This window comes from Leptinotarsa decemlineata, unplaced genomic scaffold (assembly GCF_025532065.1).
Source record: "Leptinotarsa decemlineata unplaced genomic scaffold, Ldec_3_MD MMD2_tig00002159_RagTag_RagTag, whole genome shotgun sequence".
Classification (NCBI taxonomy): domain Eukaryota; kingdom Metazoa; phylum Arthropoda; class Insecta; order Coleoptera; family Chrysomelidae; genus Leptinotarsa; species Leptinotarsa decemlineata.
Window position 1 is genome coordinate 6045271 of NW_027412574.1, and position 18427 is coordinate 6063697.

General features: G+C 30.9%; 1 protein-coding gene across 4 annotated transcripts in view; it reads left to right on the forward strand.

Moving 5' to 3' along the window:
* Positions 1-17551, forward strand: part of LOC111514403 (WD and tetratricopeptide repeats protein 1) — a 50479-nt gene extending 32928 nt beyond the window's left edge. For all 4 annotated transcript variants that reach the window (XM_074177131.1, XM_074177129.1, XM_074177132.1 and 1 more), the window contains exons 8-11: positions 3753-3933; positions 3992-4199; positions 6147-6343; positions 17264-17551. In XM_074177131.1, coding sequence (XP_074033232.1) covers positions 3753-3933; positions 3992-4199; positions 6147-6343; positions 17264-17440 — 763 coding nt within the window. In that variant the 3' untranslated portion in view covers positions 17441-17551. The remainder of the gene's footprint in view (positions 1-3752; positions 3934-3991; positions 4200-6146; positions 6344-17263) is intronic.
* The last annotated feature ends 876 nt before the right edge of the window (positions 17552-18427 follow it).

Sequence of the window (18427 nt, forward strand, 5' to 3'; positions counted from 1 at the left end):
TATACCTATCTATTACCGTTTAGAAGATATAAATTAATTATTATATTTTTTTTACCAAACATGAACTTTTATAAATGCTGATTATCTTGAACTCTCTTGCACTAAAACGATCAAATTTGAAATGAAGTGGAGTGATACTATGAGGATCTTCACTCCGAGTCATATTTTCATTTGCCTCATACAGGGTCTTCAAAAAATGCAGATACTTTGATCTCATGAAAAAATGAGTGGAACTCAATTTTTTCAAATGGAACACCCTGTATATTTCAACATTTTTGAGCTCTACATCCAGTTTTAGATTAATTTTGTTCAGATAATACTATTTCTATTTTGAACCGTTTTCAAGATAAACTGTTTCAAACGGAAACTGACGTGGTTTTCTTGCTCTTTTTTTTTGAATTCATCACTTATGTTGGATATTCAACATTTTTTTTTATACTTAGTAATATTTCTTTTTGATCCAGTTTTTTAACTGTCTCAGATCAGTCAATTCGAAATTGGTATGTACCTACCTTAGAAAAAGTTACAATTTGTATACATTGAGGTATTGGTCTCTAACATACAACAGTACACATTAATATTTTTTAATAGTGTGCTTTGGAAAAATAAATAAACCAATTATTTAACGTCAGACTTTCGTTGGTGGTTTTGACTGATTGTGATAGCTACCAATTATAATAGAATAATGTCAAGATTAGCTTACAGTAATGAAGATTTCTTGAATTTATTAATAATTTATGGTGACTGCAATAGAATTGCAAGTAGAACATGCCGAGTATTTCATGAAAGATATCCACAACTTCCGAAGCCGAATAATAATGTGATAAATCGACTACTAAAAAACTGTAGGTTGAATGAAACCTTCCGTCCAAAAATCTTTCGTAAGAAGACTAAACTGGATGATGATGACAATGGTATAACAGTTTTGGGATACTTTCATGCTTTTCCAAATGCTTCTCTGCACGAGGCTGAAAGGGAGATAGGTATACCCTACGTGACAATTTGTCGAATTCTTAATAAACATAAATAGCATCCCTTTAAGTTCTACTGTGTCCAACATTTGAAAGAGACTGATTTACCTCGTAGAGTGGAATTCTTTGAATGGTTACTTGTCAACACTCAAGAGGATGAACATTTCCTTGACAATATCATATGGACAGATGAGGCCAAGTTCACAAAAAATGGAGTTTCCAATAGACACAACAGTCATTATTGATCATTATTGAAAATCCCCATGTTGTCCGCCAAAGGGGTTTTCAAGAAAGATGGCAATTGAATGTATTTTGTGCCATAAAGAATGAGTCAATTTATTATATCGAGTTTTATGATGATAATTTGAATGCATCAAAATATGAAGATTTACTGAGGAATGGAATTCAAATGATTTTAAATAATAGACCAGGAAGAGAACGTGTATGGTACCAAATGGATGGTGCCCCACCCCATAATTCTCATTCAGTCAGCGAAGCTTTAACCGAAATATTCTAAAACAGATGGATTGGTAATAATGGACCTTTTAGTTGGCCTCCTAGAACACCAGATGGCAATCCATTAGATTATTTCGTGTGGGGTTTCATTAAAAATATGGTTTACTCTACTCCAATAATTATATCTTCCAATAGAAGATATAAAATCGAGAGTTACAACTGCTTTCAATAGTTTGACTCCAGACTTGATCAGAAGCGCTACACATGACAATCTTTTGAAGAGATTACATGTTTGTTAAAGTAGAGGTGGAGATGTGTTTGAACATATTCTGAAATACACTGACGATTAAATTAAATCATTAATTTATGGGTTTATTATTTTCAGTTCTTGTTTCAGCGTTAATAAAACTATTGTTTGAAGAGAAGTTTCATTCGATGGTTGAGGAGTATTTTAATAAGTATCTTTTCATTGTATTATCTGTGACTAATTGAGAAACATCAAACGAAATCTGTTTTACAAAAATGAGTGATGAACAAGGAAACCATGTCAATTTCCGTTTAAAACAGTTTATCTCGAAAACGGTTCAAAATAGAAATAGTATTATCTGAACAAAGTTAATCTAAAATTGGATGTAGAGCTAAAAATGTTGAAATATACAGGGTGTTCCATTTGAAAAAATTGAGTTCCACTCATTTTTTCATGAGATCAAAGTATCTGCATTTTTTGAAGACCCTGTATGAGGCAAATGAAAATATGACTCGGAGTGAAGATCCTCATAGTATCACTCCATTCCATTTCAAATTTGATCGTTTTAGTGCAAGAGAGTTCAAGATTATCAGCATTTATAAAAGTTCATGTTTGGTAAAAAAAAATATCGAAATTAATTTATATCTTCTAAACGGTAATAGATAAGTATAGGGAAATAGTATATGAATTTGTTGACAAAGTGATAATGAATCATAATATGATATTATATACGGGGTGTTCCATTTGAAAAATCAAAGAAGCCGCTACTTTATAGTAGAAGCGACAACGCCGCTTCGTCTAAAATATTTTAGGCGTGTAGGTCATATTGATTTATGCATACTGTGGAATTTTCAGGTTGATCCGTTGAATAGTTTGCCAGAAACGGCTAATTAACGCTCATCATGAAAAACCCTGTATTGTTTGAAGATGGTTGACAATGTTTCGTGGTGCATTTCATTAGTTCGGACTTCCATTGTCTATTATGATATAAATTGTTTTGAAATCCCTGAAAGAATCTGTAAAGAACTAAAAAAGGGATTAGCCGAAAAAAATAACAATTATATTAAAAAAAAAAATAAAAATTATAATGAAATAAAATACAAGCAACAACCAAAAAATAAAAAAATTGAACTATTAACATGAGATGAAAATTAAAAATATTATTAACAAAAAATTAAAACTAAAAGATTCCAAACCAAGTTACTTCACTTCAATTTTCATTTCTTGAAATTTTTTAATTTTCATCTCGTGTTAATAGTTCTTTTTTTTTTGGTTGTTGCTTGTATTTTATTTCTTTGTAATTTTTAGTTTATTTTTCTTAATATAATTGTTATTTTTTTCAGCTAATCTCTTTTTTTATTCTTTACAGATTCTTTCAGGGATTTCAAATTAATTTATATAATAAATCTAAAGAAATGAACTTTAAACGTTCAAGCCAGTCTCGAATATACCTACACAGTAGGTTAAATGGATTGACGCCTATCAGAAAAAAAGGACTCCCCTGGCTAGTACCACGAAGGGCGTTGGATTATATCCGACAGGCGTCAGTGCAGGATTCTTCACAGAAACTTTCCTGCATATGCAATTGGCAATACAACTGAAAGAGTTGACTTTCAATTTTGGAATTGTGTAGTCTAGTTTTAGAAGTAGGTTTTTCTGACATTTTATATAAAGTTCATTTTCCCTATTTACAGAAACTAACAGTGCAGGAATCATACAATCTTTTCTGAATTGTTATTCACTGAATGAATTGAAAAGGCTGACATTTGGATCTATGTTATTGATATGTATGAATGATCGTAGCATCTTCGTACGAAGATTTGTAGAGCATTATTGTGATGAATTGAAAGTTTCTGACTGCAACTAAAACACATCTGTGGTCTACCGCTAGGTTTTTTCAAATTATTTTGCATGCAACTCAAATTATTTGCGTTGGAGAGGCGAACATTTTAATGGAACCATTTACCACATATACTTTTACATTCTATAGCAGTGATCCTGAGCACATAATCTTAAAAAAAATATAAAGCTGTTTTGTACACTAGGTAAGAACTTTTATTTTGTATAATTTTCTTTAGGATAGGCGATCTTTACAATGCTGCCCGCAATTTTCTTCATGTCATACAATATTGGCCCAGTAAAATACAAGCCTATACTGGTCTAATAGAAAGTTTGATTGAACTGAAGTGGATAGAGGAGGCAAAAAAATGGATCGAATATTTCAGCACCCTCCACACAAACAACAATTCTCATCCTCAGGTGAACGTATCCAGATAATAATTAATTCACCTAATTCTATGATTGATTGTTCTAATAGGTAACACTTTTGAGGACAAAATTGGAAAAACTTGAACACGCCAATCTAACAAAAGAGGAAGGTAAAGATGCTTCAGATGATAAAGATCGCCTCCCGAGGAGGGTGGATGATGCGGAATACAAGAAAAGATTGGAGTCAAAGGATTTCGAAGTACGGTTTTTAGGACATTGTAATACAACTACAGATATCAAAGAGGCAAATTTTTTAGGTGAGCCAACAATATTATTCAGATAATCAAGTGATATACCTAATACATACAAAGTATCTATATTTTTCTGTATGCTCTGTTGTTGTTGAGATGTGGTATCATTAACTAAATTACAACTGAATAGACTTGGTTACAACACTTATTTCTAATTAATAATATACAACATTGCAATGCCTTCAACACCGAGGTCATATTGTATCATACTATCTCCTACTCCATCTATCAGTGGTACTTTGAACCAACTCCGACTTGTTACTTACAGAGCTCTGCCCTATGACACACTTGCCAACACACTATAGGCGTAAAATACATGTGACAAATCGGAGTGCAATATAAATGTATCACAATACTCAACAGTTGTATTTCAACTTGGTTCATTAATTTCTATGTCAAATTCACCCTACTTTATTGAGCGTTGTCGTTCAGTTTTTGTTTCACCAAATGGATTGGATTGATGAGTCATGTATCATCCATAAAGCAAAAGTCATGCAAAATTACAGTATTTAATTAGAATACAAGGGACAGCTTCAAATACAACTTTGAAACTATTAAGAAGTTTACAGAATAAAGCTATTGGATGCATGTTTCATCTATCATTCTTAGAACCAACTGAATATCTATATAAACCAAAGCGTTTTGATTTTACATATAAATTAAAAGTATGCACTTTCTGCAGTTCGTTATAAAAAATAAAAACCATCCCACTATGAAATTCGTAGAACAGAAATTGACATGATCATCAAACAAGACAGCTAAATAATCTGTTAACAATAATTTTCAAATCTGCATTTTCCAGAATATTTTAAGGGAATAATTGCATATAATAAATTACCAAATGATGTTGAACAATTTTCCAAAACAGAAAGATTTAAAATAGCATTAAAGAACGTTGTATTAATTTACATTATCATATTTGTTTGTTTTTTTTTTGTTATTAATTAGATCAGTTCTGTAATAGCTCCCTTTGAAGTTATATATTTATGTATGAATATTTCTTGTGTGAATAGATTTCTGTATATACCATTGTAGTTTCTTGGGAATAAATGAATATAGGTTATCGTGGGGATGTGGGAGGCATTTATATGAAAATTCTCCCAAATTTTATTAGGCTCTGTCATTGGGTTTATATTTCACCGAATCGATTGGAATGATGAGTTATTTGTTATCCATGAAGCAAAAGTCATTGTCAGGTTATCCTGGGGGTGTGAGAGGCATTTATTTGAAAAGCTTCCAAATTTTACATAAAAACAAGTCATGGGAAATATATTATTATTCGTTCGTGGAACGTGAATAAATAACTTCTCAGACATTTTGATTATAGTATTTGTACACTGAGACAACACGCACTTGAAATAAATACAAGTTCATCTGTCATTAGAAAAATTACGGAATCATCTAATATTACTTTACCAGTATTTGGAAGCACTGTCATATGACAAATATTTTTTTAATTGGAATTCAATTTATAAGATTTTTAAAGCATTAGTTGTACTAAAAAGTGCGTGCTACATTAGATTTTTATGAATAGTTTTAAACGCTTCCAAAAAAAGTCAACATCTCTATTATATATCATTTTGTATTTCTTAGTTTACCACCATCTCTTGGTTATACAAGCAACTTTTGATGTTCATATATCATATACATCAAACGTTGAACAGTATTTCATTTTGTTTTTTTTTGCAACATTTTTTCTAATCTGTATTTGAAACTGTGCTTGGTTTTATTAATTATTCAGCAGACGTCATTTTAGTAGCTTGAAAAACAAATATCTCATCTTGAACTTTGAAAAAATAAATGTTTCTTCATAACATTCTTTTGTCCAAGAAAACTCAGATACATTTTTTCCAATTATCTTCATTAACGTTTTTAGAATAACAATTTTTCTCTTATAATAATCGAAACATGTGATATTTGTGATATGTGATATTCATTCCTGAAATTTCATAGGTGAAGATGGTAACTACGTATGTGCTGGATCAGACGAAGGCATTATTTTTGTTTGGGAACGAAAGAGATCAAAAATTGTAACTGCATTATTTGGTGACTTGTCCATAGTCAATTGTATTCAACCTCATCCAAGTATGTGCTTTATTGCATCAAGTGGAATTGATTCTAGTGTTAAACTTTGGTCACCTTTGCCAGAGGTATGTTGAATTTATTGTTTGAGTGATATTTCAAACTCACTTAGAGTAGATATTTTTCACGAAGCAGAGAAGAACCACATATTTTCATTATTTGTTTCTTGAAAATTATGACTTTGAATCTCGAAATTTCGAATTAACCTCGAAATTTCGAATTAATCTCGAATGTAAACTCAATATTACGACTTTAAACTCAATATCATGAATTTAAACTCAATATTACGATTTTTAAGTCAATATTACGACTTTAAAGTCAGTATTACGACTTTGAACACTAAATTTTGACTTTAAACTCGAAATTACGACTTTAAACTCGAAATTACGACTTTAAACTCAAAATGACGACTTTAAACTCGAAATTACGACTTTAATCTCGAAATTACGACTTTAATATCGAATTTACGACTTTAAACTCAAAATTTCGACTTTATTTCCGAAATTTCGAGACCAAAGTCGAAATTTCGAGATTAAAGTTGAAATTTCGAGTTTAAAGTCGAAATTTCGAGTTTAAAGTCGAAATTTTTAGCCGTTACTACGTGGTAGGAGATCATAATGAAAAATGAGAAATGAAACTGTATGGTTTTTTACCACTTTTATTTGTAACTATAGGACGAAACTGCAGTAACGTTAGAAATTTTCATCAAAATTTTTGGATCAAAATGATTCGATTTCAAAGTCGATATTTTGAGATTGAAGTCAAAATTTCGAATTTCAAAGTCGAAATTTATAAAATAGATATTTTGCACTTAAAATAGTAATGAGCAACTAATTATTTCTCTTGGTTCTGCAAATGACTTGGGGATAAAAGCTGTTCCTGTTTTTTGGTCCAAACATTCTGTCAGGCTGTAAAAAAATATTTGAGCTAACAGATGACACACATTCTGACCTCTTCTGACGTAATATTCCAACAAGCTCCTATAGAAAACACTAACTGAACAAATCCTTCATTTAGATGTAGTATATGAACACTCTGTTACTTCCTTTTGATATATATTTATTACTATGACGATATAAAAAAAAAGTATTGTCAAATGTTGACAGGTAAAGTTATAAGTTAGGAATTTATCCTCTTGTTTCTGTAAAAAACTATTACAATATGGCACAGTCTTCATCCGAAGAACTGTCATCATCCCCTGGTGTTATAATTATAGGGTCAACCACCTGATCGACCAAGTTGTCCAGTTCCCACATTTTATCTTCCTCTTTTAAAGCATGCTGGATTGCTTTTTGCCAGTTTTCTGATGTGATTTCCATAATGGCTTGATCAAACAATACCTTGACATCTTTCATTTTAAATGTGGTATTGTGCCTTGCAACATATCCTTTAACTTGTGCCCATATAAGTTCTATAGGATTTAATTCGCAATGATATGGCGGTAGGCGCAGCACAGTTACTTTATACTTTTCTGCTACATCTTCTACGGCATATTTCATGAAGCGAGATTTATGTTGTTTTACTATGGCTAGTAGTTCCTTCTTTACTGAATTCGTCTCAAACTGAATACCTTTATTTGACAGCCAGTTAATAATTTCTTGCTTTCTCCAAGCTGAAGTTGGTACCTTCTCTAAGCGCCTTGAATGGTAGCTTGCATTATCCATAACCACGACCGAATCAGCTGAAAGAAATTTTAACATTTCCCCGAAGTAGTCTTCGAAGACATCCGAATTCATGTCCTCATGATAATCGCCCGTCCGGCACGACTCAAAGCTTAACAAACCTTCTTTTAAAAATCCGTCTTCGCTTCCAATGTGAGCAATTATAAGCCTCTTCCCTTTTCCCGAAGGCACTTCAATACCCGTCGAAAGGCCTTCTATGAAAGCTTGGCGAGAACTTGTTATATTTTTATCTTGCCACATTTTTTTGACTATATAACCTTCGTTTATCCACGTCTCATCAAGATAAAAAAATTTCTTTTGCTCTCTGCGGTACTGCTTTATAGTTGTCAAATATTTTCGTCTCCAGCAAACAATTTCATCACTTTCCAGTAATAGTGCCTTTCGATTGTGCTTTTCCCAGGCAAAATTCATACTTTTTAAAGTTTTCCATAAAAGTTTTCTGGATATCAAAGGAATATCGTTATCTTGGCTTATCTCGATAAATATTTTTTCAAGAGTGGGTATTTCCTTTTTAAAATAAAACGAATGAACTTTTCTTCGAATGTCACATTTGGTGTCTTCATCTAAGATTTTTATTGGTCTTCCTGATTTTCTCTTGCATGGACTTACCTGGCCTGATATCTTTCTTTCACGCAATAATTTAAAAATCGTGGACTGTCCAATTCCAGTCATTCGGGCACATCGCTCAACACTTTCTTGCACAGACAAACTAGGGTGATCGTGTTTTATGCAATCATATACATTTAAAATTATAACTTTTTCGCAAACAGATAGCGGAGAATTTTTTACACTTCTTTTCTTTGGAGTAAATGTCCCCATTTTATAACTTTTTCACTATTTCTATATCACAATATCACTGTACGTTTAATTGGTGTAGTAACAATTACTATTATAACTCGAATGTTTAAGACACCATTACAATATATTTAAACCCTTTTTCTTAATTACCTGGGTTTAATAGGTATTGCATGATTGGTGGGCAGGGTCAAAAAGGGATTATTATAATGACATGGCACCTCGGAACTAAGTGTTAACCCTTTTTTGAGAAATCATGCTCAAGTATATGAACCCAAATTGCATATTAAATAAGTTTACAAGAACCACTAAAATTAATCTTAATCTTTTTTTAAGAAATTTTACTTACCTAAATACATGTAGGTACTTAGTTTTAGACCAAATTACTTCCCAAAAATGGCCTTTTATTATTATCTATGTCTGTAATTTTTAATTTACTTTAATTATTAAGTTTAATAATCCTAAGATTTGCCTACGCCCATGGACGACAACGAAATTCAGGCAAATTTTATGACACTTCATGATTTATTACTCTACACTCTTTTGAAATAGACTATAAATAAGTTATTGGAAGAGAAGAGCTCGACTATATGATGTCAAAATGGCTGTCATTGGTGACAGACAATTCCCAAATTATTAAAATAAACCCATTCACCATTAACGATGATAACCCAAATACATGGATAAAACAATATATGGCCGTGTCCAACAAATGGACTTAAAACGAACAGAAAATACATTGAAGGGGTTATATGTTTAGGAGTGACTAATTTTTTGGGAAATAAAGTTTTTGGAGTAGTAAAAAGCCAAAAACTTTCTTTTCCAAGAAAATACATCATTTGAGATTAAACTTATCCAGTATTTCTCTTCGTTGGTATGAACAAAAATTCAGTAAATCCAGATCATTTTCTTGGGAGGAATGGAAACATTCTTTCATGGTGACATTTGATGAAGATAACATAACGATATGGGATAAAGCTTTTTCAAGAAACAATTTTTATGAAAAACAACAGTTGTTATACTCAGAAGACGATTCTCCGAGAATTCTCTTATTTCACTATTGATATTAGAGCTTCCCTACTACATAAGGAAACAAATATGCCACAGAGACATGTAATCAAGAATAGAGTTACTTCAAATTCGGAAACATCATACAACACATGAAAAAAACTTTACAAATACGAGATATCCAGTAAATAACAAGCAAGAAAATACGAAACGAAAGATTGTAAAAATATTTACTTTGCCGTATTTCAATACTAATATTAAAATAGGAAGTTTAGCTGGCATCAAGAAATGTGATCATAAAATGAAATTTGATTTAAAAATCAGAGGCCAAGACATTCAAATTGATCCTATTATTGTGAAAAATGTGTCATTCAATATATTATTGGGCAAAATGGCATTGAGAAAACTAGGATTATTCAAGAAAACTTTTCATTTCAACAGGGAAAAATTTTCCGAAGAGAATTTGAAAGAATAATTTCCTCAAATTATGAATTCATCATTTTGTTCTTCTAGCTATGAAACAGATTTCACTCTGTGAGAAAACTCGAAAATTATAAAATTTAAACCATATATATTTTCTTTGAAGCAACAAGTTTGGATTAAGGATATAATTAAAGACATGATGAATGATGGTATCATTGAAAAATCCACTTCACCATATGCCTCACCTTGTGTTATTAAAACAAAGAAGGATGGAAATTATAGATTATGTATCGATTTTTGACAAATCAATATTGAAACTGAATTAGATCCTTTTCCATTTCCAATGATTAATGATTTAATAAAAAAAATTGGTGGTCGTAAATATTTCACTAAAATAGATCTGAAAGATGGATTTTGGAATGTGAGCATTACAGAAAATAGCAGAAAGTTTACAGCATTTGTAAAGGAAGAGGGGCATTATGAATTTCTCAGGTTACCATTCGGGTGGAAGAACTCGAGTGCAAAATTTAGTTGAGTCATTCGGGATGTTCTTTGTGATTTATTGGACGGAAATTTAGTAGCATATATCGATAATATCATCTGTGGTTACACTTTGGAGAAATGTGAAAACACTACTATAAAAATTTTGAAAAAATTCAATGAAAATAACTTCAAGATAAACTTGGTGATATAAAAAACAAGTATTGTTAAATGTTGACAAGTAAAGTTATAAGTCAGGAATTCATCTTCTTGTTATACTATTATACTAGATATTAACATTACTTCTTGAAACATCAATAAATCAATGTTTCTGAAACCATTGGTCGAATATTTCAAACGGATGGAATCAAAGAAATACTTCATTGAGAAGAAAAATATGATCAGTTAGTAATCTCACTTAACACAAGGAGTTAAAATGATCAATGTTGGCATATACAGACAAAAAAATATGTTTTCTTCTTAAAAGCTCTAATTTGATTTTTTATAGGACTATGTTGGTCTTTGGTGAGGGATTTTAACATCAGTGTCAGCTATAGGTAGTTATACCTTATACTTGGCATTCACTTTATTCTTCATTTTAGTGGTAACGTTCTTGTTTCTAAAGTTTACATTTTTTTTAAATAATGGAGATTTAAAAGGTTGTATATCCTCAGTACCATTACCAAAATATATAATATTCGAACTGCTTTGAATTAATTTTGTTCAGTTTTCTGTTTTCATAAATTCCCTGCAAATGTACATGGTTATATCATTACCTTCTTAGTTCAAACTGTATTTTACCAAATTGAATATTGTATCCAATAAAAATACTTTCGTAGACCAGAACTACAACATTCTTCTCGAAACATGTTTCAGCAACCAATTTAACGAATTAAACTGTACTGATACTTAGAATAGAATAGTTTATTGGTGCTGTTTAACATAAAGTTTTACACAAGTTAAAATGAATATAAATAAAATAAACTAAAATTACAATGTATAAATCAAGAATAAATCAACGACAAAGTTTTTTTGAAGGTGGTTGACAATGTTTCGTGGTGTATTTCATCAGTTCGGACTTCCATTGTCTAATATAATATAAATTGCTTTAAAACCCCTGAAAAAAATTAACGAGATTAACCGAAAATAACAATTTTATTAAACAAAAAACTGAAATTACAAAGAAATAACATACAAGCAACAACCAAAAAATTAAAAAATTGAAATATCAATAAAAGCTGAAAATTAAAAAAAATTATTAAAAAAAAATGAAAAATAAAAATTGAAAGATTCCAAACCAAGTTATGTCATGACGTTTCGAGTGTTAGCATCCACAATCGTCCTCGGGTGATAACACGAAGACGATATTTTTTTTGGTTGTTGCTTGTATGCTATTTCTTTGTAATTTCAGTTTTTTTGTTTAATGAAATTGTTATTTTCGGTTAATCCTTTTAAATTTTTTCATGCATTTCAAATCAATTTATACTAGAAACATAATATTAGACAATGGAAGTCCGAACTGATGAGATAAAGTTTCATAACTACAGAATTCGAAAGAGCAGTATTATTCTTGGAAATTATTGGATGAGATGTATTAAAGTAAACATATCAAATAAAAGAGGTGGTTGATTGGAGGTCTGTATCACTCGCCCAGTTCAAGTGATGCTATACAGGCTGATTCACGGTTGATGGCACATTAGACGTTTCTGGTGAACCAGACAACGGATCACTTTGAAAATTTAATGGAAGGCACATTCGGACATTCTCTAGCCAACTAAAATATTTTCGACAATGCGGTGTTGCCGCTTCTATTAGAAAGCAGTAGCAACTTTGATTTTTCAAATGGAACACTCTGTATATAATATTATTTTTGGAATCTCCAACAATTGCCCGACAACTTTTCTTGATATTTCCCTATACCTATCTGTTACTGTTTTCGAAATAAAAATTAATTTCAATTTTTTTCTTCGAAAATCATGACTTCTAAAAATGCCGATATCTTTTAGTTAAGAAGTACTATGATATCGAAATTTGGTTTGGAGTTAGGTGATACTTGGACACTTCCCACACGTCAGCCTAATCTCCGTTACTTCAATACAGGGTGGTAAAAAAATACAGTTTTTTCGTTTGCTTGAAAAAGTTACTGAAATTTGATTATTTTAAATGGAACACCCTGTATATTATTGAAAATTCGGAAAGCTGCTGAAATTTGCTTTCTTTCTATGTATATCATACCTATACCTAACTAGTCAAGTTTCGGACTTATGAACATTTATTTGTGAAAATGTCCCTTCAGAATGGTATTTCCATTCGGTATTTGGTAAGCAGGCCATGATGACTATTTGACAGTAGCGTTGTGACATTCTCCTAATAATATCGATATTTTCGTCACTTCAGAAGTTGCAAATACCTTCAAAACGATGGAACAAAACTATTAAAACGAAGTTCTTATGAATTTGTTTATTATTTTTGGACAGTGTGACAAAATTATCAGCAGAACATGTAGAAAGTTCAATGAAATGTATCCGAATCTACCGCCAATGAACCTCAAAAAATTTATACGAATTCAGAACAATTTCAATGCATTTGGATCAACTTTCATCTTTCGTGAAAACAATTCAATAACAATTAGTGAAAATGAAAATTACTTTGTTAATAGTATTTCAAATACTATTAACAAAGGAAGATTATTCATTCCTTAGACAATAAAAACAAGTCTGAAGTACTGAATAGCAAAATTTTCAAAGAAACATTCGAGGTATTTGGGTATGTGATATTAAACCTGTTATTCCTATACCAAAAGTTAGTAATACTTTTGAAGCAAGCGATTTTCACTCAATTAATACACTACCAACTTTGGAGAAAGTCCTTGAACTAGCAGTTTACGAACAATTAGTTGCATATTTGGTTGATAATGAATTATTCTTAGGTAAACAGTCAGGATTCAGAAAAAATCATTCCTGTGAATCAGCTATTCAGTATACTTTCTCTAGATGGAAAAATGCGTATGATGAAAATAAATACACTGTAGCTGTCTTTCTTGACTTCAAGCGCGCATTTGAAACAATTGACAGAAACATTTTGATAAGAAAATTAAATTATTATGGGTTAACAGGCTCTGTGCTGGTTTCATGGTTTCTTAGTTATCTTAGTGAAAGAAAACAGAAAACCAAAATTGGTTCAAAAATATCTGATGAGATAGATATCAACATTGGTGTTCCCCAGGGAAGTGTACTTGGTCCACTTTTATTTATTATATACCTACCAGCCAGTATAATAAAGTGGATACAATCATATATGACAGATAGAACAATGATAGTGAGATGCAATAATTCAATTTCACACAGTCAGGCTCTGAAACTTGGGATACCACAGGGTTCAGTTCTTGGGCCACTGCTGTTTCTTCTTTATGTAAATGATCTTCCACAATATTTAGAAAACGTTCATGTTACCATGTTTGCCGACGACACAACGATAACAATATCCGATCAGGATGCAGAACAGCTTGCAGTTAAACTGGAAATGGTTGTAAATCAATTTTCATCCTGGTGTCAGAGAAATAAGTTAATTCTAAACACGTCCAAATCGGTAATAGTCAAATTTTTTCACCGAAAATTGTTACCCAACGAACTTTTTGTAATTGACGACATCCAACCCTCTATGGAAACTAAATTTTTAGGCACTCATTTAGATGAGAGTATAAATTGGGGTAGACACATTGAAAGTGTATGTTCAAAACTAAATAAAGCCTATTTCGCTATTAAACAAATGAAATCAACTATGAATATAGCAGGCTTGCTAAGCATTTACTATGCTATGGCATATGCACATATTAATATGAATATATTGGCATGGGGTCGAGCAAGAGAATTCTTGAGAGTGTTTGTTTCCCAAAAGCGTTTAGTAAGACTGATTTTTAACTTGAATTATCAAGACAGTTGTTGATCTATCTTTAAAGAAAATAAAATTCTTACGGTGCCTGCTGTGTACATTTTTCGATGTATTATCTTTGCCACAGAATATAGATAATTATTCGTGTAATTCTGAGAAACATGAATATAACACCAGACACGGCAACTTATTGAAAATTCCTAAACATAGAACGACATTCTATGAGAGGTCTCCGGATTACAATGCAATCATATATTACAATAAACTACCAGAATCACTCAAACGGACTGGAAGTAACATCATATTTCAAAAGAAAGTTAAAGACTTGCTATTAGAGAAATGCTACTATAGTTTCCAAGAATTTTTAGACGATAATTTCTGAAAAATAAAATATGAACTAGATCTGTATACGTTTTTATATATTTCAATTGTGTATGTGTTTATATGTATGTATAAATTTATTTCTTTTTATTTCTTTTTAGTGACGTCTTGTATAAATATTAACATTTTTAAATTTATACCTAGTATTAATTCTGATTATTGATTGACTTACCATATATACACTATTTATCGTGAATGGTGAATAAAATATTATTATTATTATTAATATTATTAAATGATATTTATTATGTTCCTGGGCTACATGAACTTAATCTGTTTGCAGACGATACATTAGTTTATACTTCGAATACAGAACTCAATGATGCTGTAGATACTCTCAAAGGTTCTATGAAGAACATCGAAAAATATTTACATATGAAATAAAAATTGAAATTGGTAACACTGCCTCGGAATATGTGTCTGAAATAAAGTATCTGGGAGTTATTGTAGATAACAGTTATTGAGTTTGAACAGTCATTCTGAATACGTTATAAAAAAAATTTCAAAAAAATTATATTTTTTTTCTAGGATAGCAAATAATTTGACTATTAACACCAGAATATTAACATATAATTGTATAATTAAACCTCAATTTGAGTACAAGGGACTACGGGAATTTAACAATTTACCAAATGCTATTAAAGAGGAAAATACTGTAAGAGGGTTTAAAAGTAAATTATTGGAATACCTAGAGCGTTAGTTAGTTGGAAAATTTGTATATTATATATAGTTACTATATCAATATTGGTTTTCAACATTGGGTCTTATAAATTGTATATTTTTTATTATTATCTTTTTATTTAGTTTATCTTCATTATTGTAATTATCTATATACAGATTTGAATTTTATTAATATTTTTGGCACTGTGGAAATTTAAATTGTTAATTAGTTATTATGTCTTGTAAGATTTGGATGTATCCTATAATAAAGATTACTACTACTACCACTACTACAAAGGTAAAATGGCCTGTTTGGAATGTGACCTTTCAGGGGTATAATCAGTATGGGGTGGCAACAGATGCCAATGTTGATGGTGTCATCCTAGCCAGAAACAAAAACTGTTCAAAGCAATAAAAATTCAATAGGCATTAAAGCCATATTCGGGTTCTTTATGTGAACGGTTCTCAAACAGTTAAAAGCAAGCAAGCAGTAAGTTAGTCAAAAAGTCTTCAAGAATTCCAAACCCAAAACTATAAATGAAGTATCGCAAAACTAATTTTTTTATTTAAATTTTTAATATCAAGAAATCGATTGATATCGACAACATAAGCCTTTTTGAAACTATTAAATAAGAACTATCACTTTTTCAACAGAATTTATAAGATTCCTTTTAATACACATGTTTGTTTGAAATTATTGAAAAAATATTAAAAATAAGATTTTTGGGTTATCTGGAAAAAATAAATGTTTTATATAGTTGTCAATACAGTTTTCGAGAATCTAGTGTCTCAGAATCTGCTGCATATTGTTACGTTTTCTCCGTGGATTGACAATAATTGACTACACTGAACAATAATCAAACTTATCTTTATTTTACTTTAAATACAACAAACACTTCAACTATTATCCGAATGTCTATCGCCTTACTAGATCCTTCCGCGTACCGCACTGTAACTTCCGCTTGACTGTCTCGATGGGCAAGTGGATTGCTCTTATATTTGGCAATAGAAGGCGCTGGAACGTTCCTACGAATTCCATCGAAACGGTGTGAATAGCCTCGAAATATCGGTCGAACTGAGCGCGCTCTTAGCCACGTCACAATTGGTTTATGACTACCAGTGACGGCTGGCGTTATTTTCTTCAGGGCATGATTTACAACAACAGTGTATAATATTGCAAACCAGAAAAATCTTGTGTCTCTGAATACGACTTGCTGAAGGACCACGGAATGCAGGAGCATTGCTTGCAATTATTGGAACTGGTACAGTACTAAAATATTAAATAGTTTCGAAAGTCTGGAAATAGCAGAATGCAACATCAGATCTACGAATTGTGAGAAAAGTTCCAATCCAATTGGTCAATATTCCATGAACTAAAATTAGGGGAAGTGTTCCCGGGAAATTTCTCAATTTTTTTTACTTCAAAATCATTGTATTGTGGAAGTGGGGGTCACCCTGTTGAATATAAATAGGTAAAATAATCGTTTGGGAATTAGTATAGTTCCTTTTTATGATAACCTCAAGTTGGCTGATAAAATAGGCAGAGTTGCAGTTCTGGTGTGTGGTATAAGTGTTTTCGTTGGATTCATTCTACTTAAGAGGTTCCAATTCTATCTTTCAAAATAAATGGTAATTTATACACTATTAACAATGTTGCATTTTCTCTAGGATGATTGTGTCAATCCTCGAGCTGTTACTGATATTCAAGCTGTTGTGGAAGCCAATCAACAGAGAATGTCTATGGATCCCTACGAATCAATGATGGTCAATTTGGGTTATAGTATATACGGCAGAAGTGTGGATCAGGTGCAAAGCGAAGTAGTTCCCCCTTGTCGAACTTGTTGATTTTTTCTTTGTAAATATGTTATCTGGATCATTCTATATTTTATTTATTTTAGCAGATCTCTTTATCTAACATAAATACTTTTTTTATTGAAAATAAATTCTATATACATATTTCTCTGTGTCTGTGAACCCATTACCTAACTTTCTTATAAGTCCAGTGAATGATCGCAATATTAACAGTCTTTCAAAACTGTCATATTTCATACTAAAGGTATAAAAAAATTCACTAGTGAAACAAAAGGATACCTGAATTGTTAGTTACACAATAAGTTAACAGATCGATAGAATAGAGTTTTATTCATCATAAAATTCACATAATTACCATTATAATAATATAAATTCACCAAAATTGACAAAAAATGTGTCTTTAAAATACTAAAACTAACACTTTATTACATTCTGTAAAACACTATTGAATGAAAATGGTAAATCATTCAATTGGCATTACATTCAAAATTAAATTCAATCAGTAGCTTCAATAGATTTGTTGGTGATGTGTTAATGAGGATTGAAATGAAGAGACTTATTTTTTCATACAAACAGCATATGTCATTTTTCTTGTGTTTACTGTTAGACCATTTTCTTGATAGTACTCACCAAGTTCAATGGAAGCTTTATTACAGTTCTTTATGAATTGTTCACATTGATGATGTGAATAAAATAAATTTGTATCAACTGCATATAATATGATTCATTCAGTTTTGTTATTATCATGATGAAAAAACTACTGAAGTACTACTACAGGGGTTTTTGCCATTAAGTTCCCTACAGATAAAGTCTAATTCATATGCTATTGCACTAAGGATATATTTAATTTTCCTGGATCTGTTTTGGATATAGTCAATTTATAAATTTTGTCAAAATAGGCTGAGTATGAGATGTGAACTAAATATTGGTAAATTGGAACAAAAAAAAGGTTTATATAACTGAGAAAAATGTCTTGAAGTGTACAGCTTGAGATTCATCACTGATGAAAATGGTGATTCA